The 25,901-nt window shown below is 47.2% G+C and overlaps 1 protein-coding gene across 1 annotated transcript in view; it reads left to right on the plus strand.

Annotated features, from left to right (window-relative positions):
• The first annotated feature begins 2,050 nt into the window (after nucleotides 1–2,050).
• Nucleotides 2,051–25,901, plus strand: part of LOC111153033 (vesicle amine transport 1 like) — a 133,576-nt gene continuing 109,725 nt past the window's right edge. The window contains exons 1-2 of the mRNA XM_022511838.1: nucleotides 2,051–2,283; nucleotides 24,597–24,726. Coding sequence (XP_022367546.1) covers nucleotides 2,051–2,283; nucleotides 24,597–24,726 — 363 coding nt within the window. The remainder of the gene's footprint in view (nucleotides 2,284–24,596; nucleotides 24,727–25,901) is intronic.

Genomic DNA, 25,901 nt, shown 5'->3' on the forward strand with positions numbered 1-25,901 from the left:
TTCGTTGTTTTTTAAAGACTTCAGTGGCCCCCAATGCCTCCACAATTACATCTTAAATTTTAAAACATGGTATGTAAAACACCTCAAAAGCTGGTTCCAATCAATCTTCCAGCCCAGTCTCCAGTGACTGCTAACCACACCGATGGTCTGCCCACAAAGAGCAAGAAGTGCCTTCTCCTTCCACCTGTCCCCTTTCCATGTATTTGAACGTGCCTGTAATCTTCTCTGAGGAACCTAGCTTACCATTCAAGGTCTAGCTCAAACTTCTTCACCTCTCCAACTCCACGCAGGACCTCTCCAACTCCATGAGCCGGTTCCCTCCTATGGGCTCCCACAGTAGCATGTGGATTCACTGGCTCATTCATTCACTCAACAAAGGCTCTTCTGAGCATTTTCTACTATGTACCAATCATGCGCTAAGCCCCAGGGAAACCATGCTGGATAAAAGCAGAAATCACTCTTGCCCACAGGGAGATCACAGTTGGAAAAAGGAAACGGACGTTCATTATCAGGTGATCGTATAAAAGCTCATTACAACTACCATGAGAGTTTTACCATAAAGGATGCAGACCCAACCTGTGGATACATGGAATGGGTGCTTAAGTTGAAAGTGAAGTAGAAGATAACACCGGATGAAGAAGTGGCACATACATTCCAGGCACACGTGGTAGGAGGGAACACAGTACTATTTTTGAGAAAAAGAAGAGAGGCACAGGGAGAATGGAAGAAGTGCTCAGACCATTCGCTGTGTCATTTCTATTTGTTGGCTGTGTCCTCCCTGCTTCATGCTTGAGAATAAGCTCCTTAAAGGTAAAGACCATGTTGTCACTGAAAGTCCTACCTGCCCCAGCATTTAGCACAATGCAAATAACCCTAAGTAATGTACCCTTTTTATGGATGAGGGAGCTGAGGATCAGAACGGTTGAGTGAGTTGCCCAAGGTCCCAAAGCTGGCAGTGGCTGCACAGGAAGTAGAATATAAACCTATCACGCCCCCACTACAATCTTTCTATAAACAGCTGCAAGGCAATCTCCTTCCACCTGAACCCTCCATGGGCAGGGGGTGCCATCCAAGGATCTGAGCACAAGGCAGACGCTTAACCTAATGAGCCACCCAAGCACCCCCCAAAAGTCCAGGTTTTTGTATAAGTTCCTTTTCAAAGGGCTTATAATAAAACCCAAAAAGCCAGTTACTGTGTGAGTGCGTCTCTCTGTGTGTGTGTGTGTGTGTGTGTGTGTGTGTGTGTGTGTGTGTTGGGGAGGGAGTGTACACTGATCTTCTGGGGATCAAAACAAAAAGAGGACCCTTTCCTGCTACAGAATTCTTTTCTGAAACCTCTCTGATGGCCAAAAATGGTGCGGGTAGGGAGAATTAGCCATCATAAGAGGTTCCTGGCGACGCCTGGTAAAGAACATCTGCACTGACCCAGAGGGTCTGGAGTGAAAAGACCCTGGTTTAGACTCTTCAGGGGAGTAAGTGGGATTTCTCGTTTCCCGCTTCCCAGAACCTCTTCCCCTTTCCAGCCGGTACCAGCGATTTGGGAAACAGCCCCCTTTCGCGTCTGCCCCGCCGGGCCCCCGCAGATCTGCGGGAGAGGCGGCAACCCGGACTCCCGGAGGCATCCTCCAGGCCCAGACATTCCTCTCTGTCCATTTCAAGGCGCCGAGCCTGCGCCGTAAATAACAAAGTACTGCGCCCACCGCGGAGGACACTGCGTCCTCTCTGTGTGCTTTATCCACGAGTCTTGGGCAAGTCTGGGCCCCGGGGCTTCGATCAAGAGCCCGATTTGAGACTGGCTCTGGGACTGGAGTTAAGGCTCCGCTTGGGCAGCGAAGAGAGGCAGGCAGCGGGGTCGGGGGCGGGAGGGGGCGGCGGGGGCGCGGCTCTTGCGAGGATTACGGCGGAGGCTGTGGACCTTGGCGCCGCTCGCAGAGGCTGCAGCCATTGCACAGCCGAGCATCCCACATTCAACAGGAGGAACCCGCGGGAGAGGAGCCCGAGCCCACCGCCGCAGCAGCCGCAGCCCGTGCGCCCCGCGCCCCCGTGCGCCATGGCCAAGGAAGGCGTGGAGAAGGCGGAGGAGACGGAGCAAATGATCGAGAAGGAGGCAGGCAAAGAGCCTGCTGAGGGCGGCGGCGGCGGCGGCTCTCACCGCCTCGGGGACGCCCAGGAGATGCGCGCCGTGGTGCTGGCCGGCTTCGGGGGGCTCAACAAGCTGCGGGTCACCAGGAAGGCCATGCCTGAGCCGCAGGACGGCGAGCTCAAGATCCGCGTCAAAGCCTGGTCCAGTATCCGCGTCTTTCTCGCTTTCTCTTTGCGCGCTCGGCGTTCCCGGGGCGGGGGTGGCGGAGCCTCGGCGGGGCCGCTGCGCGGGGAAGAGTGGCCGTGGGCGCCTCCTCCGCGCCCTTCCCGGGTCTCAGACCCTCCCGCTGCCGGCGGCCGGCTGACGCTGGGGGGGATGCAGCGAGGTGGTCCTCGCCCTCGCCAAGCCGGATCTAGGGGTGACCGGAGGGGACTGTGAGCTCTTGCGTGGGGGAGGAAAGCGGTGGATGGTGGCGCCCAGCACTGTGGTCTGGAAGATTGCGCTCCGGGGGCTCTCCGTCGGGTAGGTCAGCCCGGCTGCCAGGAGAGGGAGTTTGATTAACACGGTTAAAAAATAATAACCGTCGGCTTACTGTGTACCAGCCTTCGTGTTTAGAGTCTTACGTGTGCGATCTTATTTAATACTTGCTGGGACCCGATGAGTTAGGTACCATCATTACACCCCGTTTCAGGTGAGGAGACCAGGGCGCAGACAGTGATTTGCCCAACATCTCGCTGCCGCTACTAACTGACCAGGCTAGGATTTGCTACTCGATCTTTTCAACCTCTGTGCTGGGTTTCTGCTGCCAACAGAGTGCAGGGCTGGGGAAGTGCGTTCTCTCTCCCCACTCCTGCACTCTGTCCCTCTGATGCCCTGGTAGGGAGAAAGGCACTGGGAAGCAGGGGGTTAGGTCCTGGAGCATCTCAGCTCAGTGAGGAGTGAGGCCAAGGCTCCCCTTTTCCCCCACGAGCGTCTTCTGTGCTTCTCCAAAGTGGAAAAATAAACAAACAACCCACGATCTTCTCAGAACTATCCCCATCTCAAACGCAGCTGAGTGTCCTTCCATTCCCCACTCCTCCTGGGGGAACTTCAGAGTTATTCCCAGCTGGGATTCGCTCTGGAGGGCTTAAGCCTTTCTGCGTGCTGTCACTATCGGGTCATTTCTCTGAAGTTCTAGGAGGGAGGGCTCACCGCTCACCGCAGAGGGTTCACTGGACCCAACACTCTTGGGTTCTTTATGCAGCAGCGTGGGAAGCACCTAAGGGGAATTTGCTCTCAGCACAGTGAGATGGACTTACCCTTTCTCATGTCTGTATTTTAAAGCCCCCAGTAGATGCTGCTCCCATAAGTAGCAGTCGGCTTACCTGTTCCTAGGTTAGACCCCAAACCTGGACTCTGGGACCATATGCAGAGGCAAGAAAAATGCAAAGGAGATTCTCCTCCCATTCACTGCTTTGGGAGCAGGTGCAGGATTCACATGCCAGGCTGGAAGGCAGCTGGCAAGAGAAGTGGGCGCTGGTCTCTGACTCATTCCTCACACATATAGCAGGTCACAGTTGCCTCTAAACATGACTCTTGGGAATTCAGGGTAAGGGAAGAGGATTTTGCAAACTGGGGGATCCGGTACAATTCTGTTTTGTTAACTCTGTGAACCAAGCTGATTGGTCCCAGAAGACAGAGCTTACGTCTGCCCTTTTCACCAACAAATCCCCAATGTCCAGCATAGCCTAGTGCTTGTCAGACACTTAGTCCTTATGCTGAAGGACTAAATTATTGCTGGATGAGTGGAGTAAGAAAAGACGCTTGGACCAGAGTTGTTGAGTCCTTATTTTTCTTCACTTGCTGGTATAAGAATGTCTGCTTCGTAAAACTAAAACTATATACTGATAATTTTCCTTCCTTAGCCACAGATCAAAAATATTTTGTGTGTGTCTGTGTGTGTGTGTATGGGTGTATTTCATTATGACTCTCCATTCAGGGTATGTTCAGAGAGCGAAAATGTTGAAGCTACTTTTTAAAGAAAAGAGCATCATTTGCAGTACAAATAGGTCTGGGTTCTCTAGTCTTATGCTAATTACATAGATACTGATAGGAACTGAAGCATTTTGAAATAATAAATGTCAAGTTGAAAGCCAGGAGATTGCTTTTCAAAGCCAGATGCACCAGCCTTTTCTTTATCGGACACACACACACACACACACACACACACACACACACACACACGAATCACTGCAGATTCCCCACCCCAGGTGCTCAGAAAGCCAACGAGGAATGGGGGAACATTTGGGATCCAGTATTGCAAAGGGCCCAGACTGATTTTCATTTCCCCAGGCTGGAAGCAGAGTTAATCAGTTTTGCAAGGAGGGACTGAAGTAGGTTTGTGAAGATTGCCCTCTGGGCCTTTCCTCCTCCACTGGGCTACAATCAGCTGGCCAAAGATGCCTAGTGATTGTAAGTTTAGCCTTGGGAGCCAGGATGACTCATTCTGTATTTTTATGAATCAGCTGATGGCTTCCTGGATGAAGGTCCCCCTTTTATCTGCTCTCTATTTTTAATGGGAACCTCTTATCATCAAATAGGATATGCTGTTTGCTTGGGAATAAAGCATAGTCCATCTGAACTAGCATTACTCAGACCTGGAATGAAGGTCGAAGTTGGTTACTCTATAAATTTTATGGAAATGGAAGAGAAGAGGTACAGGGAAATGCATATTTTGTTTCATTGACCCCCTCTCATTTATGGTCCAGTGTGATAGGTTTTATGGTAGAGCAAACTGAGGCTTGGAGATGTTGAGTAATATGCTAAAAACATCACACAGAGAGTACAGTTAAGTTTTGAGTCTTGGTCTGTCTCTCCTTAAAGCTCTGCTGTTTTCCTTTTATTCCATCTTGTCTTCCTCCATGGAAGAGCCACAGGAAATATGATTTACCTCTTTGGACCTTTGGCATGCAAGCTTGCTTTTCTTACTTTCTTCAATGAATATGGTTCCTTTGATCTTTTTATGTTTGACTTTAGAGAACATTCTCTGGTGATTCCCAGAGTAATATGGCTTTTCTCCCCAATTGGAGCTATGCTGGTCAAATACAGCTCAAAAAGAAACACTTTGGAGAGTGCAGGGTGGGAGGGATTGCAGAGTCTTCTAATTTGCTACAAGAGCATCAGCTTTGATGGGGAACCCCTTTAATCAACCGTTCACTGAGCAATTTACACAGCAAGTAGTTTAAGTGGCCAAGCAGAAAAAGCACACGGCCTTTGGAAGAAGAAGGATCTGGATGTAGACCCAAGCCCCATCAGTTCCTACCTGTGTGACCTCAACAGACACATCTCAGCTTCTACAAGCTTGCCATGCCTCAGCTGCAAAATGCAGAGAATTCAATGAACCTATGTTGTTGAGACGATCAGATGCAAGAAAGAGAATGGCACTAAATAAGCAGTAGTTGTTGTGGCTGTTGTCATCGTTGTTGTATCTACGCCTATATGACTGACTTCCTGACAATCTGATAACTTGGAGGCCATCATTTAAATCATGTAGATAATATAGGCAACGTCCTGTCACATTTGCTCCGTGATGAAGAGGGAGACCTTCCTAGACATGAGTCCCAGCCCTGCCACTTGCTAACCATAGATCTTGGGTCTTGCCCCCTAGAGGCAGAGCCCAAGACAGAGATGCTTCTTTAAGTGGTTGATTGAGGGGGTGCTCTCAGGAGAATGGGAGCAAGGGAAGCAGGACAAGGAAGGAGCGAGGCAAGGATTTAGTCTCCCCTGGCTCCCACCAGGATTTCTGGAGCATGGATTGTACATAGAGTCAGTTTGACCTTGAAGCAATAGGGAAGACTTTGTGCCCCTGCGCGCGCACACACACACATGCACACACAAGCGCACACGCGCGTGCACGCGCGCACACACACGCACACCCACCCCAACCCTCCCCCACTGTGCCACGCTTCTGTTTGAGCTCCATTACTCTGGAAGAGGGATGGGGGTTAGGGCGCCCCACTGAGCCAGGAGCTGCCTGCACTTCCAGCAGTGGGGGGATGGGTGTACTGCCCTGGAAAAAGGGATCCGACTGAGGTGCAGACATTGCCCTCTATGCTGGTTGACCTTGAGCATGTTGCTTATTTCTCTAAACTTCAGTTTCCTGATCTATAAAATAGAAATAATAATAGCACCTCCCTTTACAGTGCTGTAATGGAGCTGAAATGAGATACAGTGTATAAAGACCTTTTTGGTGATGCCTGGCATATAGGAAGTGGTTCATAAATGATTGCTATTATTATTTAAACTATTATTCTTGGTTTCCACAGCTACCATGTACAGTATATAATTCAAACTGGACCTTTTGGGGTGTTAAAGGGGGCACTGATTAATAATTACTCTGGAGCAGGAACAGATCAGAATTGTTCTAGGCAGATTAGGGTACATGGTCCCCCCCATAACTGCTAAGGGTCAGGTCTACGCCTTTGCTGCCAAAAATCTTGTCCCAGTGAGACTTCTCTTGGACGGAAGCTAGGAGGATTTGAGGCCGAGGGTCTCCAGGCTGGGCTGCAGAAATATATTTAAGTGGCCATTAACAAGCCTTGTCTGGTTTGTGGCTCAGATTGGCTTGTGATGGAAAGGCACTAATGGACTGGGGACATTTATTTTCCCCAGACTGATTTACAGAGAGAGGCCACATGAAACTGCTAGAACGAGAGCAGTTGGATGAAAAATGGTCCCAGCCGGTCATGGCTCTATTGGCTGATCTGAAAATGGGCTGAGGGCAGGCCACACTAAAGGAAGCCAACCCAACTCTAACAGTCACAGGGGTGGCACGCATTGGGCTACGGGAGGGAACTAACATTTGCCAAGCACTTGTCAGCAGCCACACACTGAGTTCCCTGCTGTGTACTTAGTTTCAGTTTATCCTAACGACAACTCAACAATATCAGTACCATTGTCTCTACTTTAAAGATGAGAATCTGACATTCAGAGACATGGGACGATCCCCAACCACTAATCCAAGTCGGCCTGTTCCTGGACTCCTTACATCTGGGAGAATCAGAAAGACTCAGTGACAAAGGCACAAGAGAGAAAGGCCTGAGAGAGGCAGACAGGCACCAAGCCTGGAATCAGGAATACAAAGAACGGTGCTTGCGTTTGACTGATTCGAAGTATAAATTATTAAGACTCAAAATGGTACAGTGCCATCTCGCCCTCCCAGAATGGCCATTGTATTTCTAAACCACACCCATGTCCCTTCATTGCTGACGGACGGGACCCTTTAGAGATCTACTTAAGATCAAATTGCTAGGACTGTTGGTGCAGAATGCCCATGCTGATTAAACACAATCACCACTCCTTGGATCCACTGAGGACATTCAAGTTCCTTCCTCTGCCCTCTTTGCTCCACTGGGCTATTGCTACATTGGCGACTTGACTGTAGAATACCCCCAAACGGCACAGCGTTAAAGTGTCACTGATACAGCCAATCTAATGAAACATGGCCAATATCATCTTTCCTGTGTGTATTCAAATAAACAAGTGGAGCGCGTCAGGTTAAGTGACAGTGATGTTTGTAAAGCTGAGAAACTGCTTGGAGGGTCCCTAGTACCCAAGCCAGGAGCCTCTCTGGCATGGAGGTGGGAACAAGGTGTTCTGGATCTATCTGCTGGATAGAGATGTCAGGATTTGACAGGAAGGGATGACTCTGTGCTGACTCACTCTGAGCCCCACTTGGTGACAAGGAGATGGAGATGCTACTTTAGGGATCTTACTTATTCATGAAAGTTTGCATCTGCCCATGAACTGTGTCCTCCCTGGTAAGGGCTGGGGATAGTGACCATGTCTGCTCTTCACCCAATAATGGGACGGACTTCTTGCCCAGAATCAGTGCTTCTATTTCATAGAAAAAGGAAGTACAGAACATCTCATAGAACATCTGGCATACAGTAGGTTCCCATAAATAGTGCCCCGATCTTAATTATATAGCAGGTGGCCCGTGATGGGCAAAGGAAGCAATGACTGATAATCACGCTCATCCTCCCCTCTCCTTGCACCATCTTTGGAGCAACAAAAGCCCATCGCTCTCCTCCATTTTACATCAGACCCTCATAACCCCATTAGGTTATCATGCTTACTTCCCAAGAGAGGAAAGTGGGACTCAGAGCTAAGGTGGAAAAAGTGAGAAGCTACAAGAGTTCTGAGTTCAGACCTGAACTCTGCCTCACCATGGCTGTGTGATCTTAGTCAAAGAGTACTTTCAACTTGCCCACATCCTCATTTTGGTAATTACACCCACTTTTTGGTGTGTTAGGAAGACTACAGTGCTGACTGTCCCTTGCACACCGTGGGTATTCAAGAAAGGTTCTTTGCCCTCCTCAGTCACTCAAGCTGTAAAAAGATTGGTGGGAAATGGATGCCGTCCTCTGGTCCTTGGTCCTGCTGTTCTACCAAACTACAGTGGCATCAGGGAGCAGGGGGCTGGCTTTTGAGTCTCAGTCCCAGGGCTGGAATGGATCTTGGCTGATCCACACCGGCGGCAGCATGATTTCTCAGGTAGCTGGGGTGCAGAACAGTACAGCCTCTGGAGTTTGTTCCCTCTCATCCAGAGGAACCCAAATCCCACGACCTTCGGGTCCATCACTGGCATTCAACACTGACAACAGAGCTCGCTCAGGCATGGGGGAATGGCATCCCCATGACCCCAAGTTCCTGATATTTCTCTTAATAGGGATCTTTTTTGGCTCCTTGGCATTTGTCATAGAAGAAGAAGTTTAATTAGATACAAGAGGAGCCTCTTCATAGGAAAAGGGCAGCAGGCGTGTAATCTCAAATTAGTTTGATTCCTCTGTGTGTGATCTCACACAGAAAATCAGTTGGAGTTATGGTATTAAAATGAGTAAATTTAATGTTTGAAGGCCCAGGAGACAAAATATGTGCTTCGATGAAGGAGGCTGTTTCATCTTTGAACGTGATATTTTCTTGATGAAAACATGCAGTCAGCTTCTGTCCTCATTCCCGTTCTGTCAGTGACCCTTGACCCCTCAGCTACGCCTCACCCCTCTGGCATCATCCTGGAGCCAGGAGTGTGCTAAAGAGTGCTTTCCCAGACAGAACCCTCTTGGGAAGTGAAAGCATTGGGCCCTCTTACTCCAGACTTGTCTAAATGGCTGTAGTCCCCAGAGCCCAATGCAGGATCATTATCTTCTGTGAAGGGAATGATAATGATTCATTTCTTGGGCTGGCATTGACTACACACCCAGACTGGATGAAAGGAAGGATGCTTTTTGATTATAGTTAATGTCTGAAGTGAAACAGACCTGAATTCCGATCCTGGATCTGATGGTGTTAGCAACCTGTCCAACCTTGGGAAAATGTCTTCAGCTTCTATCATCTCAGTTTGCTCAGCTGTAATGTGGGTATAATTACAGCACCTATGGGGTACTTTTTTGTGGGAGGGTAAAAAGAGATACGTCTAAAGTATCTAGTAATGGTGATATATTTAATATTTGTTAAACGAAGTTCTTGTCACATAGTATATGTTAAATATGTCTTAGTGGTAGGGAGGAGACACAAAGAATAGGACATTACAAAGTCCCTCCATACTTCATGAAGTTTTCTGGATGGAGTCCCTATTCAGACTCCAAAGGGTACAACATCCTTATGTCAAAAGTAGCTCGGGGGTGCCTGGATGGCTCAGTGGGTTAAGCCTCTGCCTTCAGCTCAGGTCATGATCTCAGGATCCTGGAATCAAGTCCCACATCGGGTTCTCTGTTCACTTCCTCTCTCTCCTTCCGCTCCTTCTCTCTGCCTGCTTCCTCTTCTCTCTCTTTCTGCCTGCATCTCTGCCTACTTGTGATCTCTGTCTATCAAATAAATAAATAAAATCTTTGAAAAAAAAAAAGTAGCCCAGACAGCATGTGCCATCGTGCCATGACATACACAAGAAGATTCAGATGAATTCCTGAAGGAACAAGAGAGGAAATGGAGCCAAAGATGTACTGTGCTCCTACTATGTGCCAGAAGCTGAGCCAAGATCAGAGATCTTCAAAAAGAAGACCAGTCACTTCTGCTCTGACTTCTGTTTCCTTTATTTCAGTCATGCCAACCATCATGGTAAAGTTGTCTCTGGCCTTCTAGGCTCTCCCCTCTTCCCTTCCATGTTTTGTCTTCTCCTCACAAGGTAGCTTCATGGGCTTCTCCTGCAATGAGCTTCCTTCCTGAGACTAGGAGACATGGTGACCTTCTGCCGCAGATGGCTCGAGCAAGGTTAGCAAGGCCCAGTGCAGAGCCCCAACTTTTTCTCCCAATTTTCAAATATCAAGGAAGGAATCTTAATGGCCCTTTGTGAATCACATACCGGCCACTGGATCTCTCTTTCTCTCTCTGCCTGACCCAAGGGAATAACGGGCTTGGCCACGTTTACATCTCGTACCCTCCTACCCTGAAGGATGGAGCATAATGATTGCCCTACTAGGAACACATGAAGTGAGTGTGTATGTGTGTGTTGGGGGGTGGGGTGGGTAGATACTCTGAAAGGAATGGAAGGCAGTTAACAGAAGACAGGGGTGAGAAACACACCAAACTAATCAAAATGGTAGCCACCGTGGGGGATGGGAGAGTTCAATCTTCACCATAAAAAGTGACGAATCAGAGATGGGACTGGAGAAGCCAGCTCTTTTCCCTATCCTGGGACCTTATAGTCTCAGCACAGAGTGACTGCATCAATTTAAAAAATGACATATATCATATTTTCAGCTTGAAGGCCCACTGTCTTTTAAATCTCTTTGGTAATCCTGGAAGTTCTAGAAACTTGCTCTATTATCATTTAACTGGTGAACACCAAGCCTGGTGCTTGGTTAACAGTAGGCACTCAATAAATGTCTGGGGAATGAATGAATACATTACCAACTTTCCCCCCCAATGTTAGGTGTAGCTTTCTACAGAAGTTACCATAGCATCAGTACTGACTTGCCTAATACAGGCGGCAGCCGGTCCACAAGCTTCCCTCTGTCCCCTCAGCTTCCTCTGACAGGGGCCTCCATCTCTCCAGCGTGTGGGGCTTGGAGGGGAGACTTGAGATGCTGGAGGAGCTCTGTTTGCAGACAGTTTGGTTTCATCTGTCCTTGATACCATCTGTTCTCTCGAAGCTGGACGTTCACTTTTTGAATTCTTTAATAACTACTTGCCCTTGGCTGGGAAGTGTGGGGTCTCTGACTTCGCAAGATGCTCTGTCGTTTTCTGTTCACTGATATCCCGCAGCACCGAGTGCGGGAGGCCAGGATCTTGGAGAGAACCCTGTGGGCTGTGTCTGGGGACTATTACTCCAGGAGGACTGACTCGAGCATGCCTGTCCCGTGTGTCCACCTGGGGACCCGGGCGTCAGCAGCCTGGATGCTGAGACAGTATTTGACCAGACTTAGGCAGTGCTCATGTCCCAATAATCAGAAATATCCCATCGTTACATTGTGCACTTCCCCTCATGCAATGGTATAGGTCAGTTACATCTCGGTAAAGCTGGAAAGTAAATACATTATTTCAAATTACTGGGGGAAAAAACCCATCTTTTAAAAACAAGCAGTATAGTGTCCGTAACTCTGTTCCTATCTTCCTTGGTAGGTCTCAGGACCTTCCCCTTCCACACCTGCCAGGTGGGTGCAAGGGTTTCCTGCCCTGACACAGGCAGTTCTGCTGGTTGTCCCACTGATTCTGACCCCCTCCTCTTGCCCTGTTCTGCCCCTCCTACCACACCCTGGAGCCACCCCGCCATGTTTCCCATCCTCTCCATCCCGCGTGGTGTGCCCCTCTGCTTAGGGCTGTGGGCATCCTTTCCACCCGTTTAGGTTAAAAGCAGCCCATGCCACCTTATGTATTCATGCCTCTGCTGTTCAGAGCTAATAAATGTAACACTCTTTGGTTAATTACTTATCGTCGCTATTATCGTAATGGCCTTTATTGAGTATCTGTGCTAAGTGTTTCATAGGCATTTCTAGGATACCGAACATTTCACAGATGAAGACATAGGATCAAAGAAGTGAGGGAACTTGCTAAAGATCACACAACTATTAGACAAAGAGAGCTGATGTTGAGCCAGGTTTCTCTTTCCCCAGGGTTTCATCTTCCGGCTTTTATACCCATTTTCACTGCTCTGTCCTAGTCTCAAACTATGAAGGGTGTGAAGGGTGATTTCACACCACAATCAAGCTGCTCCCTTTCCACCCTGCCCACCCTTGTATTGCCACAGGTGGCTTCATCCCGACTTACTCATATTCTCCAACTCACGGTTGCCTTAGGATGATTTTTTTCTTTTCCCCAGAAGGCTTAGCTGCTCTTCATGCAGACAGATCCATAGGGGGGCACCTCCACTGGCCCTGACAGCCTTGAGTCCTACACTGAACGCTGATGAGGCTTTCTCTGCTGCCTGTTGTACTCTACAGCCCCCTCTACTTCCTCCCAAAGCCCACACACCCGCTTCTTCCAAAAGACTCCATCAAATTACAGACTTTCCTTTTTTTTTTAAAGATTTTATTTACTTATTAGACTTCCCTTTATTCAAAAAAAGATTCCTTGTCTAAGATCAGATACAATTGTTTTTCATTGGTCTACACTCCACCTTGTTCCATCAGCTCATGGGGAGCTATTAATTACATATTATTCCTGTGCCTGGTCTGAGTGATCTTGTAAATGGATACTTTTTTACCCTCCCCGCTAAACTCACTGACATTGTACTTATTGGGGACCTAGTAATAAGCTCTGAGTCCGCATTCTACAGCCAGAACCCAGGATGTGAAATGCGGCTAGTCATGCGCCCACCCTCCGGAGGGGTTTCTCTGCCTTCAGATCGTGGAGAGCCTTCGGTGTGCGACTGCAGAGGAGTCTTTCCTCTGGGACTGCTCTTCCATAGGAGATAAACAGCAAAGGCAATTTTCACCCTCCTACTCCCTCGGAGCCTCAACCTCTCCGTCCTCCGCCAACAACACTTGGAGGAGACTCGACTTCTTGCTTTTGCTCTTTTAACATTGTCTTTGCTTTTCCTATTCTTCTTCTTCCCTTTTGTATCCTTGATGTAGTTGGGTCTGTTCACTCTCCAATAGAAGCCCAACTTCCAATACAATTTCAAAGCACTGTCAGATTCTATGGAGTCCTTTGGAAAACACCAAAGCTGGATCCACTTGTGCTCCAGAGAAAATCCTCTCAAAAATTTCCTCTCCCCATCTCCATCCCCCTGGGCCTCCCACTAACCTCCAAACTGGCCCCCCGCTACTCTTCAGACTTCCCCAGACTCTCAAATCCTGCCCTTGGATCTCCTGTCTTACACATTTATCTCTGCTCGCCTTTCACGCCTCTTCTTGCCTCTTCTTTTATCTTCCAGAAGTAAATCTTTGCTCTCCCCGAAGCACATCAATCAAGTAGGACTTTGATCCTCTCCGTTCCCCTCCTGCCTGCTACACCAGCAGACACGCCAAGGCTGCGTGGCCGAGGTCATCCCCTTCAGCAAGAAGGAAGGGAAGAGCTTGGATCACTCCTAGCTATTTTCCTGCAGATACCTTCCGTGGACGCATAGTTTTTGCAAGAGCAGAACACACCCTGTGCTAAGCAGTGAACACAGAGGAGTGGGTTTTAAGACCAGCTCTGCCTTGGAGTTGCTCAAAGTCTATGGGAAAGATAGCAGGGTCGTGCTTCTGCTACTACCTCCTTCTTAGGCTAATCCCATTTAAATACTAATTAGCTAACCTTAAAAGTTCAGTTCCTTAATCACTCTGGCCCCCTGTTGAGTGTTTGGTAGACACATATGGCCAGTGGGTGGACAGCACAGATACAGACTTTTCTACCACTGCAGAATGTTCAGCTGGGTAATCTGCTGCTCTAGTCTTCACCTTATCTTTTGGTACTGAAACAACTCTTTCCCTAAACACTGTTTTTATCAGTAGTGATGACTTAGGGGGTCACTGTCATGTTAAAGCCAAAATGGACTGTTTCTCTATGGGGCCCTCACCCTGCTGGGTCTCCAGTGAGACGTTAAGCAGGAACCACTTTGCATTGTCTGACACTGCCTTCTCAACTGCCTTCTCCCTGCCGTTCAGAGGTGGGATGAAACAAAAGAGTTTGGGAGAACAGGAGCAAAGGATACACCCCTTCCTAAGTGATACATCCCTGGGGACACCTGCAAATGGGGATTCCTGCAAAGCGAGTTAGGAACTACCCTCTCTGTGCGAGCTATGACCCTTGTACCATCTCTTGTTTTGGGGAGTGTCACACCATGTAGTCACTTATTTGTTGATCTCTGAACTCCTGGGAAGGAGAGCCACCGTTGTCACCGCTGTAACATTCATGCTGAGGCAAGCCCCCAGCTGTGGAGGGGCTGCTGAATTTAAACGGAATTAGATTGAATGTTCCACATAACCAACCACTGCCAGATGCCTGTTTGAAGTCAGAGACTCCATCAACATCTACCTACGGAACACGGAGATTTTAACCTTTTTAGGAACCTTCTCAGGAACAAATACCTGCTGTGTCCCCAGGAGAGGCTGAGAGTAAATGAGGGACTCCAGGTCCAGAAATCAAGGGGTTCATCTTGGCATCAAGGAGAGCTTGTTTTGGATCCATCAGTACCATGCTTTTCTGTTTCTGTTGAAAGCTGGCTCTTGATATTTCGATTTTTAATCACTGGCCATTTGGTTCCATTTTTGGAATACTACTAAAGTAGGTTTTGAATACTAATTTGGACATAGGGTTGGAATATATATTTCCTCTCTCAGAGGGAATGAAACAGACATGTACGACTCTAGCCCAGACTACGCTGCCCTCATCATCATCTGTAATTTGTGGATCAGGACTGTGGGCTGGGGGACGGGGGCAACAACAGTATTATTGACTTCATAAGCAAAATGGTAGATTACAAAGGACATCAAAAGTGCCAGCGAACTCTGTATGTCTCACATGGCCACAGTGGTCTGTTTATCTGGAAACAGTGGTTAGAGAGGGTGGGCAGGGTCACGTGGAGCCAGATGTGGGGGGCCTGTGTCAGGAACCACAGGCCAGTGATGGGGAGGGCAGAGTCGGAGCGTTACTTCCCACCTTCCCACCGCTGATGGAACATGGGTGGCTTCTCTCTCCTGAGGTCCATCCGGGACAATTCTGGCTGCTCTCCAGTGAGAGGCGCCATTTGAAATCTGTGTAAAAGGTGTCCTTGTTTTAGACAATGAGTGTTTTTTTCCCCTCCCCTAACAGATTGCTATCAGTCTTGAGATAACAGAATGGGTGCTAACGCAAACCCAAAAAGAAAACAAGAAGAATTTGGAAGCCAGATTTTCTGAGATCAAGGCCTATTGTCCTGGGCTTTCTCAAGTTATCAGCTGAGATGAAGAAACAAAAACAGAAATGTCAGCACTGGGGAGATGAGGGAATGACTCAGACATCTGCTTCTTTGCCCCCGCTTGGACTGGGAGTTAAATACTTTGATGAACACAGCAGCAGCAGGAGAAGTGCAGTGTAAAGAGGACGCACCTCCCCCTCCGGGTGCAGCTTGTGCTTGGAGCACAGCCTCACGGTTGGCCCTCCTGGTGTTCTGGGAGCTGGCTGAGGCACCCATGGACACTCCCCAAGCCAAGGGAATTCCACACTTCCCACCTGCAGTCTGACAGTGTTCTCCTCCATGGCCACGTCCCTCTCAGCATTCTGCGACCTCCGACTTCCCACAGACCCACAGGAAGCCCCAAACTCCTATTTTTCGGGAACCTTCCCAAGTATTCTGACGATCCATCTGCCTTTCATTTTCTTGTTTTTCTTAGTGTCTGTCCCTTCCTTGGTGCTTTGCTCCCTTCAATTCCTGCCTTTCCTCTTATTTTCTCAGGTCCTGGCTTAAAGATCTCATTCTCTTTTCTTCCATTGGTTATAAAATCTCTGGACCTTTCCTCCTCAGGGGCCACCATACAAAGCTCCATAAATACATACCATCAGTGACAGCTGCTCTGTGCCCACAAGGAATAAAACCTAGAAAAGGAAGAAGGTGCCTCCCGTCTTACAGCGGATATTGGGTACACCACCCAGAACCCCTCTGAGGACCCAGGACCTGGAGTGATGGTGGCCAACCCCTCCTGGCTGTGCCCCTGAACTCTCTCCCGGGGGGGGCAGCTCTCTCCGGGACTAGGTGATGTGAGGGTATGAAGGCCTTGTCCCCTGGCCTTGATTCATGATGACATGAAGGGCCGTCCCAGCTCTGGAACTTTCTGTGGATAAACTGAGTCTTTTTTACTACCACATCAGTGTTGAATTTTCTTCCTCTACTCAGCCAGCTGCCCTCAGGAGCACACAGGTATTGTTTCTAGAGCTCTCCCCTTCACACTTCCTTGCCTGCAAATCTCGGGCTCAGAGAGAGGCTGCTTCCCAGGAAAGCTGACCTGTGACACCTTCTTTGTGTCACGATGGTGGAGGTGAGGGGGTGGGAGGGTGACAATGCCAGCAGCTCACGTTTATTGAGTCTTTCACTGTGCATGAGGTGCTCTGTGTCACATGCCCTGTCATACAGCATCCACACCAACACTGCACGGTGAGCACCTTGCTACCCCATTTTGGAGATGAGTAGACGAAGGCTCAAGGACTTCAAGCAACTCACTTGAGAGGGGGCCAGAGGGCTAAAGCTAAGGATCTACATTTAGCTTCGGTGGTAGCGGAGGACCACCAGGACAATTCCTGGGTGACTCTTTTCTGGGGGTCAGTGTTCTGACTTCATGGTGATCTTGTGGGACAGCGTATGTCTGGTGGCTGTGTGAGCTCTCTTGCTTATCCTCTATAGAGCCACCGATCACGCCGTACCATAAGCAGCTTTTATCGTTTCGAGGGCCCCTGTTCACTCCGGGGAGCCAAGCCTTAGGATACGCTCAGGAGGTAGGAAGGGCTCCATGGGACAGATGAGTCAAGGAGCTGGGAAATCTGAGTGATGCTCTCTCAGAAGCAAAGCCCAGTAGCCAAAAGCACAGCCCTGAACTCACATTATTTGCTTTCGTACCTTGGTTTCGAGAACCTCAATGTACCTTGGTTTTGTTCCTGTAAAATGTCGTAATATGAGCGATCCCCTAGCATTGTTTTTATCTTTGTAAAAATCATGCTTCTAAAACACTTAACGCCATGCCTGCTACATAATAAGTATCCCCGAAATGTTATCTAGCCACAAATAATTCCTTTTTTCCCCATGCCCCATCATCAGAGAAACTAGAATGGAGGTTTCCACATATCTGCCAGTTTCTGGTGGGGGGAGCGCTCCAACTGTCACAAAGCCCTATGAAAGAACATGGTCTCACTGAGTGAGTACTGGTTACACATGAATTCAAAGGGTGTTGGACATGTTTCAGAGAACGTAGGAGCTCATGATTTCAAGAGGCTTAAAGCATGTCGGTTAGTTCTATATTTTAGATTCCCTCCCATGACATCTTTCATGATCTTCATAAAAACCCTAAGTCACCAGGAACGTGACAACCTCTATTTTTGTTCGCAGTTTGGGTATAGGCGTTAGTGGCGTGATAACCACACTTTCAGAGGATACAAATTCGGGAGGAAGAGCCAGTTTTTTGGATGAAAGAATGAGGATCCAAAAAGAGCCAGACAAATTGGCATAATGAGGCTAATCTAGTAAGACCGCATTTCACAAGGGTATGTATAATCCTTTGGACCAGGATCAAAAAATTCAAGGGCCCTGGAGGACAGTGAGATAGCTTTCCATTTTCTTATTTAATCATCGTCTATTAATTTTTACCTTGCCTCATTCCAAAAAGGACGTGAAATAGCTTAAAAAGAAAGGATACTGCAGCCAGTTCCCTAAGTGGTCCCCAGACCAGCCGTGGCGGCATCACCTGGAAACCTGCTAGATATGCAGAGTCTTGGGCCTCACTCTAGACCTGCTGAGTCAGAAAACTCAGCAGGAAGGCCCAGCAATCTGTGTTTTAACAAACCCTCCAGGGAATTCTGATACATAATAAAGTTTGAAATGCATTATATTAGAGTTTAAGATTATTTTTTTTAAGATTTTTTTTTTTAATTCATTCGACAGAGATAGACACAGCGAGAGAGGGAACACAAACAGGGGGACTGGGAAAGGGAGAAGCAGGCTTCCTGCTGAGCAGAGAGCCCAATGCGGGGTTCAATTCTAGGACCCCGGGATCATGACCTGAGCAGAAGGTAGACACTTAACGACCGAGCCACCCAGGTGCCCCCAATTTTTTTTTTTAAATGGAAACTCCAAAGCATTCAGAAAATTAAGATGAAGTTGAGTGTTAGGATGACAGAGAGGACCAAGACCATAACGTCCTGCAGCTGGATAGGGGCAGGGGGAGTGCTGCAAATCTAGCTTGGAGCTTCCTACTAGCCAGTGCAAAGAAAGGAATATAATTAGTTTATAAACTGCTGGGATTGGAAGCTCCGTAAAAACCAGTCCCTGTGCTGATATTCCTGTCTTCATAAAGAAGCAAATGTATACTGTAACAAGTGATATGCTCAACAATATTCCCTCGTAGGTAAAAGAACAGGTTTCCGAAGGGGGTTGAACCAATGACGAGGCAATACTTGGGATTTCTGTCGGGTGTGAGATCAGAATGTATGATGGAGTTCTGCTGATCTGTGTCAACAGAAGTAAGCTGCTGGAAGAGGGAGATTTTCATCACACTGTTCTCTGTGTGGTGGTCTGACAATGTTTGGAGTCTCACGGCCAGTGCTGAGGGTACCAACAACCGGGGGAAGGAACTAAGAGGCAGGAGATCTACAATCCTTCCATATAAACAACCCCTCCCTTCCTTTCACCTAGAGAATAAGAGACAGGGGAACTTCTCCATATGTCCTTGCCTCTTTTTGGCTAAACTTTTTGGGCCAATATCATTTCAAATTGGAAAGTTAATAAACTATAGCTGGTTCTTCCATCGTCCACTTGGTGGTATCCTGTAATGAATCCCTTGTGTCTTTCTTCAGTGTCATTAGCATATCCAAAAGCAATGGACAGCTCCCAGACCAGGAGCCTTGAGGACAAGAATACAGACTAGTCCACCATGCTGTATAGTAACCTTAGCAGTCAAAAGTGCAAGATTGGAAGTCATACGAAAAGGGCTCGTATCCCAGTTCTGTCACCAACTATACAACCTCAGGCAAGATACTTCACCTTCTCCATGCCTCTCCTTCCTCGTGCACAAAACAGAGACTGAAATGGTCCACACGTTAATACACGCAGCAGCATTGTCACAGGAGAAACATTTGTTGAGTCTAGCAGAATGTAAAATGAAGGCAGCTAAACCTCTCCCATGACACATTACAGGATTGGTGTCCATCACTTAGTAGATAACAGAAAATAAAGTATCGAGACTATGGCCGGCTTGCCTTCCTTCTAAATACAACCTCAGCATCCCAAATCAGTGTCTTTTTCTAAGACCACCAAGTATCCCTTCCTGTTTACCTAAGCTTTTTTTTTTTTCTTAAGATTTTAAAATTTATTTATGTGAGAGAGAGTGAGCACAGAGAGAGTGAGGCGGTAGGGGTGGGGAGCAGAGGCAGAGGGAGAAGCAGAGAAGCAGGCTTCCCATTGAGCAAGGAGCCCAACACCTGTCTCGATCCCAGGACCCTGGCTTAATCCCACAACCCTGGGATCATGACCTGAGCCAAAGACAGATGCTTCACCAGCTTAACCAGCCAGTCACCACCACCCTTCCCCTCCACCTCCCATTTACCTAAACTTTGATTTGGTAATATCTTAAGGAGAGCACACAGGACAAAGGAGCACCAAGTAAACAGTTTGGTGTTTACTTGGTGCTGGGGAGGCACTTACCTGGGGAGGGCCTCAAAGGCTCAGCCAAGGCCCCACCGTGCACGGATGACCATATCTACTTATATCTAAGAGTTCATGGTGCCCGGGGTTACACAATAAACAAGGAGTTTGAAGACCTTGATTCAATTCAAGTCTCAGCTCTGCCATGTGCTAATTGGTGTTGTCTTTGACAACTCAGGTTTCTTATCTAAAGAGTCTCATTATTCACATCTATTTAATGGGAATAATAACATACACACTTGTTGCCCTTCTGGGATTATTACAAGGCTTCATGAGATGTGTGTGAAAGCACATTGCAAACTGCACTGTCCTGTGACATAACAGAGTATAATTCTGTAAAGGGGCTACCCCACATCTCCCTGTGTCTTCTATCACGTCTCTCATCCTTTGCTTTGAGATTTTGGGGGTCCCTTTGTCAAACCTGTCTCCATAACCCTTTAAACAGAGCTTTTGAGTAATAGTATGGGAAGAACAAATTAAGGTCTTCTTTATTAAAATTATACTAATCTTTGGGGCTCCTGGGCGGCCCAGTGGGCTTTGGGGCACCTGGGTGACTCAGTGGGTTAAAGCCTCTGCCTTTGGCTCGGGTCATGATCTCAGGGTCCTGGGATCGAGCCCCTTGTCAGGCTCTCTGCTCAGCAGGGAGCCTGCTTCCCTTCCTCTCTCTCTGCTGCCTTTCTGCCTACTTGGGATCTCTGTCTGTCAAATGAATAAATAAAATCTTTAAAAAAATTATACTAATCTTTGAGAAAAGTAAGATTACCTAGCAGAACATTTTATTAAGCACTTTCCAGCACTATTTTATTTTATTTTAGCAACAATCTTAAATGTTTAAGAACCATATAAATATTAGGTAAGAGAGAAATCTGAAGATTACCCTCTATGTAAGCCTGGGTCATGAAAATAGTCCATGCCATCCCCAAACAATGTCTCAGTGAAAATCAGGTTATCTTAGAGAATACTGGAAACTATAATTAAGAATATGTATAGTTCAACAAAAGAAAAGTGTTAGCCCCCACCTAAGTACATGGCTTCGCTCTTCACTGTCTGTGTGGCCTTGGGCCAATAAACTTACTATCTCTGCACAGTGTTACTGGTTTTGTTTTTTAAAAAAATGAGGTCAGGGTGCCTGGGTGCCCCAGTGGGTTAAGGCTCTGCTTTCAGCTCAGGTCATGATCTCAGAGTCCTAGGATCGAGCCCCACATCGGGCTCTCTGCTCCTCAGGGAGCCTGCTTTCCCGCCTCTCTGCCTGCCTCTCTGCCTACTTGTGAATCTCTCTCTCTGTCAAATAAATAAATAAAATCTTTTTTAAAATGAGGTCAAAAATGTCTGTCCAGTGGATGATTTAGGGTTATTGATTACAGTATTTGTTTTACTTTGTTTGTGTCTTTTGGTTTCGTGAGACAGGGACCACACACGTAACCCAAACAAAGAGGTTCTGTTCTAAAGACAGGTGTGGAGTAGCAAAAGAATTCGTGAATCAGGGGGCAGGAGGCACACCGGGCCTGGGCCGTCCCAAGTATGGAGACTGGACCTTCTCACTCTTGGGAACCTGGCACCGAAATCTGGGAAGCCCACCCTTGGTCAGCCTGTTGGGTTGCTTCTGTTGCTCTTCCAAGTCTTTTCCCTTTAATTTCCCTACATACTGGCTTTTTCACTTCTGCCTTCCCAGAGCGCAGGTCAATGGGGCCCTCTAGCTCAGTTTTATCTTTTGATGTCCTTCCTGATGAAAAGTGGTTTTTATTGATATGTGTTTCCTAATTTAGAGTTTTGGAGAGAACACTCATAAGAAGCAATGGATTCCTGCTTAGGTTAGGAATGGCCGCTCCTCCAACCTTGGGCCCCCACTGTTGCAATCTGCTGTCGAGAGATAAGTGATAAACATGGCCCCTAGGACACGCCACTTTAGCCAGGGCCGTGGGTGAGGTTCCCATGAAGAGATGCTGTATGTAAGCGTTCAAGTTCTAGACTTTGCTTGCATTCAGATCCTGAGTTTGACCGTTTCGAAAGGTGAGACCGTCAGCAAATTACTTCATCTTGCTCAGTCTCTGTTTTCTTGTCTGAACAATGGGTGTGATAGTTCGTACCTCGTAGGAGTATTGTTGAGTCTTAAATAATGAAAGTAAACTACTTAGCACAGTTCTTGCCATAAACTGAACCCTCAGTAAAGGCTCGCTATATCCATCTCAGGAGCAGGTGCGTGGACGGGCACCTTGCACTAGGTCTGGTACAGCATGTAAAGGTACTCCATTAATAAATGTTCACCACTCTTTGTGTGGGCATGAATACTGGCCCATCCCCTGTCCCCTGGAATATACCCACTTCCTGTTTCTTTCCTGAGGACAGGCGGCGTTCTCCACAACCCCAGCAGAATTGCTGCTTGCCTCACTGTGGAAATGGAATGCTACGGGCTTTTTCTAAAGTCGGTCTTACTTGGCCTTTCTCACTGGATTTGAGCAGCTGGCTCTCAGCTTACAGTGTGCCCATGTCATGCTGCATGGGGGTCCAAGGCAGCCCTACTGAACAGCATAACAAGCGTCTAGGATGCGACCTCCAGGGGGCTAGCAGGTTTACAGAACTGTCAATTTCTTCTGGCATCGTCCATCAGGGTGTTGGGAAATCGTAAGTTTTCACATAAAGGAAAACACTGGGTTAAAATATGCAGGAAAGAGATGGAGTGCTTGATCTGGGACATAGAAATTCCTTTTATTGTTATGCGGTGATGCTTTCTTTATTTGGTTGGATTGGAAAATGGGCTGTTTCACCCAAGTGAAGCTTATGGGTATAGCCAAGTTTTCCTATCACAGTTCTGAAACTGTTTTTAACTCTTGTTCGGTGGGAGTCTTCCTAAAACGTACCATGTACTTCTGCCTTCTCAAGAGAAGATACACATCTGAGTGCTAGCGTTTATTGGACACTTACTGTGTACCCGGCATCTTGCTTAGGTGTTTACCTGTCACTCATTTTCCCAACACCCCTGTGAGACAGGTATGACCATAGCCTCCACTTCACCGACCAGGAAACGGAGGCTTGCAGAGGCTAAGGAACTGGTCCGAGGTGACACGGGTGAAAGTGGTGGAACCAGGACTGGTGCCCAGGCCGCTCCAGGCTCTTAAGAACCTGACTGTGCTACTGGAGAAGAGTTTGGTTGATCAATGACCCTAGGAACTGTTAACCATCAAAGCGTAGGATCTCTGGAAGTCTACATGCACATCTCGCAAATGTGTCCATTCCTCCGAGCATCCCTTCACTCCTTTTTGAAAGGCCACTCACACCGGCGGTACCTCTGTTTGAGTACTCATGAGTACACTCCTTCACCTGGCAGATGCTGCTTGGTACCCGCTATGCCGCTGTGGGTCTGGTGCATGCCAGGTGCTCAGGAAACAGAGGGACACGAGGCAGGTGGCTGCCTTTGAGGAGGACACGCATTAGCGATACTTCAGCTGGGGCAGGAAAAATTCAGGCTGGGGCAGCCTGATATGTGGCCAGGAAAACTTTGAGAAGGTGGCTGCCCTTGAACCCACCTTTCAAGGATGTCATCCTCCTCATCGTTACCCACTCTCTGTGGGGGACACTGATGACCAGGAGATCTAGGTAGAGTTTGATGTTTCCTTGGCTCCAAGGCAGCTGAGGAAGGAATGGGCAAGCTGTGTTTCAAAAGTGGTTCGAGTCATCTTGCTTGGAAAAGAAGGACCCTGGGCCAGACCGAGGAGTTTTCACGCCTGTTTCCTATAACCCGAGTCTTCTTAGAATGGTGGCTTATGAAAACAGTTAGTATACTAACTCTATATACTCATTAGAGTATCTGGTGAAAAAAATGTGTTTTCTCATTTGAATAGTAAATGAGTGTTCAATGCAGTTTCTAAGACTAGCTCTTAAAAAGAAAACAGTTTGGAACATTGATATTATTAAAATTGAGTATATGATTTTCCAAGGGGATGACTTAATATATTTTATCTTATTTTTTTTTTTGGCTTAATATATTTTAATGATAACTAATGTATTTCAAAAGTAATATGTTAACAGAAAAGACCTGGTCCCTTTTCTCATCCAGAGAGAACTAAGATTTTTGAAACAAACCCTCCAGTATCAGTCTGTTTGACCTCACTTCCAGTTACAGTCCCCCAGTTGGATGTAACATAGTCCCTTGATGGCGGCTACTTGCCATTATGGGTGCTGTGGATGGCACAGTGCTGGTGTGAGTTTGTGTGCTGACTGATATGTGAGGTTGTTTAGAGACCTTTTGAATCTGTCCTTTTTCTCTCTCTCTTCTCGTGGACTGGCTGATGGCCATGGTGTCTGGCTGCTTTCCATGTGTCTTCTTATGACTCCTTCCTAGTATATTCTTTCCCCACGAGGAAATGCTAGCATGGCTAATGACAAGGTTAGCCAACACGTGTTGTTAGGAGTTAGGAGTAAGCAGGCTCTGCGAGAGCACAAAGGGGCTGTCTTGTACATCGGAGGGCAACGTCTGCAATGGCTATTCTAACTGCCAGGAAAGCATCCCTTGTCTGTAGAGATAATTGTTTTTGCTTTATTCATGACTTCCAGTCAGATGACTTACTATTAGGCATATTTTTCAAGAAGTAAAAAAAAAATAAATAAAAAGAAAAGAGAGAGGACTGGGGGAAGGGAGAGAGGTCCAAGAAGGGGACGGAAGAAAAGTCAAGCCAAGTGCATTCTCTTGGATTCCATTCTGAACGTCTCTCTTTTTACATTTGCCATTCACAGTGGTTTAAACTTCATTGACTTGATGGTGCGACAGGGGAACATCGACAACCCTCCCAAGACCCCCCTGGTGCCAGGATTCGAGTGTTCTGGGATTGTTGAAGCTCTAGGGGACAGCGTGAAAGGATATGAGGTAATGTGCTGACTAATGATGGAAAAAAGTCATATCCATTTGGAATCTGTTGGCATATAAAAGATGATGAGAAAAAAGTCTGAGAGAATCTATGGTGTGTGTTATTATTATATCTCACTGGTAGGTTTTACTAACATGTTTATAAATGATAGGATTTTCCACATGCCTCATGCCTTTCTCGAGTACTGTCTTGGTTGGTCTGGGGGACAGCCTGCTGAAGTGGCCAGGGAAAAATTTGTCTTCCCCTTAATTCATGCAATACAGCTGTTAACAAGAATATCTGGCCTTGGATTAACTAGGCTTGCATAACCCCTCACCCTCTCCATGGCTCCCATTTTCCCACCGCCTCAGGCTCAAAAACCAACTACAAAACATAGAAGTTGGGCAGAAACATCCTCTGTATTTCATAATTTGGTTCCTTTCAGTATCTGCTTAACTGATGCATTTAAGTAATCACTTATAAATGATTCCTTTTTTTTTTTTTTTTAAGATCTTATTTCCTTATTTGACAGAGAGAGAGAGAGATCACAAGTAGGCAGAGTGGCAGGCAGAGGGAGGAGAAGCAGGCTTTCCGCTAAGCAGGGAGCCCGTTGTGGGGCTCAATCCCAAAGGCAGACGCTTAACTGACTGAACCACCCAGGTGCCCCTTATCAATGATTCTTTTGGACACTGGGAAAGTGACATTTTTGAATGATGATTTTTAAAGGCACAGGGTAGAGATACTTGCCAATGAAACAGAACTGGCCAGGGGTTGATGGCTTTGGGAACAGGGCAGTGGATAAAAAGCGTTATTATATTTTTCTATTTTGTACGTGTTTGAAATTCTCCATAATAAAAAATTTTTTATCGATGAAAAGATATATGACCCTTCCTACCACTGTAATGCAAATCAAATAGAATCCGGTCGCTAAAAACCGAAAAACTGTGGGCAAATCAATCGCACAAAATTGCAGCAGTTTGGAGTGAGAAAAACCAATGCCAATCAGGTCCAAGAGCTCTCGCTCATAACTTAAGTGCTTCCCCAGGGAGAAATGAACAGAGCTAACATTTGAGAGTCCACCATAACCAGAAACACGGGCAAGTCATCCTTCTTCAGCCTCACCACAATGCTGAGAGGTAAAGACTGCTATTATCCCCTTGGAGATGAAGTTCAGAAGGGTACAGGTGTTTCCGAT

This window comes from Enhydra lutris, unplaced genomic scaffold (genome assembly GCF_002288905.1).
Source record: "Enhydra lutris kenyoni isolate GAN:26980312 unplaced genomic scaffold, ASM228890v2 scaffoldscaffold30, whole genome shotgun sequence".
Taxonomy (NCBI): domain Eukaryota; kingdom Metazoa; phylum Chordata; class Mammalia; order Carnivora; family Mustelidae; genus Enhydra; species Enhydra lutris.